This window comes from Zerene cesonia, chromosome 18, assembly GCF_012273895.1.
Source record: "Zerene cesonia ecotype Mississippi chromosome 18, Zerene_cesonia_1.1, whole genome shotgun sequence".
In the NCBI taxonomy this organism is placed as follows: Eukaryota; Metazoa; Arthropoda; class Insecta; order Lepidoptera; family Pieridae; genus Zerene; species Zerene cesonia.
Genome location: NC_052119.1, coordinates 9,065,597 through 9,069,507, shown reverse-complemented (window position 1 = coordinate 9,069,507; position 3,911 = coordinate 9,065,597). Strand labels below are relative to the sequence as shown.

The 3,911-nt window shown below is 34.5% G+C and overlaps 1 protein-coding gene across 1 annotated transcript; it reads left to right on the top strand.

Annotated features, from left to right (window-relative positions):
• Positions 1-973: 973 nt before the first annotated feature.
• Positions 974-1,855, top strand: LOC119834095 (homeobox protein Hox-D4a-like). The gene has a single exon (XM_038358380.1). The coding sequence runs from the start codon at positions 977-979 to the stop codon at positions 1,853-1,855; it is 879 nt and encodes a 292-aa protein (XP_038214308.1). The 5' UTR covers positions 974-976.
• The last annotated feature ends 2,056 nt before the right edge of the window (positions 1,856-3,911 follow it).

The following is a 3,911-nucleotide window of genomic DNA, read 5'->3' as shown; positions in this document are numbered from 1 at the left end:
GCAAACAATGTGGCCTTTAATATTTCATAAACTGGTTTTAGCAAGGGTGCAGTTTGGGCGGAGCCATTACATACCCACCCTTATATTTCTTTTACCAGTATCAAAATCACGTGTATAGCATACGGTCCATATTATAGAGTATTCATACCTAATTAATTTAAGCCAGTTGCACTTGTGAGGTTTTGATACTTGTGACATTTTGCAGACTCATTGATTTTATTTCAGTTATAAAAATAAAAACGTAATTTTTACTATTTATAGCAATATGTAAATATTTCATACTAGCAGTCGCCCGTGACTTCGCCCGCGTGGGCAATTTAAAATTCTCGTAGTAATAAGATGAAGAGGAAGATGTTTTAGTGAAATGTAGACTATATAACTTACTAGCCTTGCTATCTCCCGACACAAAACACATACCTTGAAATCGGTACGTTGCGATGAGAAAGTACGGCTAATTACGGAATAACTAGCTGATGATGGTGAATGCATGTGTTTTATTTTTAACTTTACTTTACTCATTTTTTCAACTGATACTTTATTCGTGCGTTTAGGTTGTACCTACCTGTGCTCAAGTACAATTTGGTTATTGAATGGAAAATAAAATTACCCAAAAATGTGATGAGATCTAAACTTTAATCTAATAAAAATAACAAAGCCCAGTAAAACAGTAAGCAAATTTATTTTAATGGGATTGATATTGGGGATGTTAACGTCCCATACAAAATTATTCATAGCTACTAAAATGCTCCATTCATACGAATACAGTTTTTTTCAACTATTGCTGGGGTAGACGGCTCACCGACAAAAGGGTGGGATGGGCCACATAATTGCCAAAACGCTTCGAGTGAGGCCTATTGTGTTTATTTACAATAGGGTGCACTAAGTGGGGGTAGTTTTTGTAATTGTTACTTTCCAGTGATCTCACCCTCCTTAATCAGTTGCAAAGCACACGTCGAAGAGAGTAGTACACAGCAAAATGTCACGTTCGTTCTTAGTAGACACGTTAATCAGTGAACCAAACGAACGCAAGAAGAGTGAAGTGACCAGTCCCTTGCACAGTTATAATTTAATGAGCCAAATGGATCCGCGACCAAAGATTTTACCGTATCCATATCCATTAAACAATTTGCTCACTCTCGGCTTACAACAGCAGAGAACGCCGGATTTATTCAGACCGTTTCTGGAACACCTGAATTTTAGATATCCGCTCATACATCAATTACCGCGACAACCAGATTTCTACGAGCCGGCACAAAGTGATCGCTCCTTCGAAGGATACGTGAAAACTGAGGAAGAGCCAGTGAATTTTGTGAGCAGAAGGAAGAAGTCTGTTTCGCCATATTTGCATCATCCGTACAAGGCGACCGCGACGTCACCGTCGAAGAGTCAAGGTCAGAGGTCACCATCGCTGTCGAGTGAAAGTCGTAACGGTACTCCGAGCCCTCCGCTCGCTCACCCTGAAGAACTACTGCCCGGTTACTCTAAGGATCTGAAGCGCGTGCCCCTCAAAGAAGATTCTAGCAAGAGGATCCGAACAGCCTTCACGGGCACACAACTTCTCGAATTAGAAAGAGAGTTCTCGATGAACATGTATCTATCTAGATTGCGGCGCATTGAGATTGCGTCCAGACTGAAATTGTCAGAGAAACAAGTGAAGATTTGGTTCCAGAACCGTCGCGTTAAGCTAAAGAAGGAAGAAACTCCGATATCCTCGGATGGCAGGACGAAGAAGTGCTGCTGCACCAAGTCTTCTTGCTCCAAGAACTCCTTCGACACCTGTGACAATGAACAAATTGATGTAGTTAGTGATAATGATGCCAGTTATGAAGCTCAGAATCTATCGCGATATTCTTGAGTTTATAAAGTGATTCATTCTAGATAGAAATAATTTATGTAACGTTCGATTTGCTCAAAATAGCACTTTTCGTTTATTTTTTTTCTCTTGTATACGTTTTCATTAACATTGTTATTATGAAAACGTTTAATGTATTAACTATAAAGACAATAAGTGAAAACATAGAAATGAATCTGTGTCTTGTACTTTTTCGAAGGCGATTATGGTTAAACTTAAGCGAATAATTTATAAACAATTTGTAAATAGCAATAATTTATGAAATGTAGATTTTAAGAAACGTGATACGGACATAATATTTTTATACAGTCTACAGCTTGTTAGGTATAATAAATTCTATGAATGGTACAATTGTTTTTTATTTTGCATGGAATGTTTAATTTGATTAGGGTGACGTAATGAAATGTCATTGCGAATTTTATTGGGGAAACGAATTTCAAGAGTCATGTGGAATGCGGGGGACATGATATTAAAATAACTTATTTCGTTCCCTTATCTTTGGTGTTTATGTGATTCGAAATTTAAATTATTTTTTACTCGTCATTTTACGTGGGAGATAATTTAATTTGAGATGAGCGAATAACGCTTCTTATTTATTGCTTATCTGTCTTCCTTAAAACTGATAAAACGAATTTTTTATTTTTTACATATGCTTTCCAAAGTTTATCGAAAGGTTCTTAATAAATAGCGTTGGTTGAAGCATTTGATTTTATTTTAGTCAACTTAGTTTCATAATTGTAACAGTCAGAGACACATTTTTTTTTACATTGATTAGACATAATTGATAGCTAGTTGTGGCATATTTTAAAATATTATTTAAAAATACGTTTGCAAGATTAATTGTATAATACTTAATTTTTATCCTACTAATATTATAAACGGGAGAGTTTAATAGTTTGGATGGATGGATGGATGTTTGTAGCTCTTTCACGCGAAAATAGCTTATACGTACACGTGTCTGTATTAAATATTAAATTTGATACAAATATAACTAATAGTCTGGATTACCACATAGGCCTTTTATTCGGGTAAAGTGCTAGACACGCCACGGGTTACATCTAGTGAATTTGATGCTTGAATAAATAGATTAATTTAATGATAATATACCATATCAAATATATTATACTAAAAAGGTGACGTGAGACTTGACATCCTTCTCAAAACATAAATTAAAATAGAAACCAAGCAAAACAATTAACAAAATAAATATTTTTTAGGTGGCTATCCAAATTCATATTATGTCACCATATAAATTGAAATATAATTTAAAGAGGTGTCGTGAAATAGGTCTTTCATAAAATAAAGGTTTCGGAACAAATTTTTTATATCCGTTGCCCACAAAAGTGCACTATACTATTAATTATATTGAATATATACTTGCCATCAGGTGACGCGGCTGCCTCGTTAACTGCATGCAATAAAAAAAACTCCTGAAAAACGTATCTCCTGGACCAGAAAATTAGCATCTACGCATAGCCAGTCAAGATTCAATATTCTTTGTTGCATATTGAACGTCAATAAAAACTGTTTTATAAGTTTTGTTATTACAAAAACATGTTAAATGGATGAACAATCTGTGAAACTTGAAAACTACTGAGCAGTTGCAAACTCAATATAAACTTTGATAAGATTTATTTCAATAGTTTGTAGCACTTCGGAATTATTTATTTTGGTTCATTCACATTTGTGATTTAAATTTGAATTTCTAAATAATGCTCTTTTCAACATTTCGATTTATTATATCAAACGACGTTCTCAAAAATTAAGAAGGTTCTCAATTCGACTGATTTGACCACGAAGCTTAAAAGTAGTCTATATATAGATTTTTATTTAATTGTATATGAAATTTCAGCATAAACGTATTCAATAGTAATCGCAAGGGAGAGCAGGAAACTCTTCAACGTCCATATTGTATTAATTCTGCTACTAGGATTAAAGGCACATGAGGTCATCTCGATTCCAAAACACTGTCCAAAACCATGGTAAAATAATTTTTTTAAATCGGTCTAGAAGCTCCTGAGATTAACGGGTTAAAACAAAGAAAGTGTACCGTGTATTA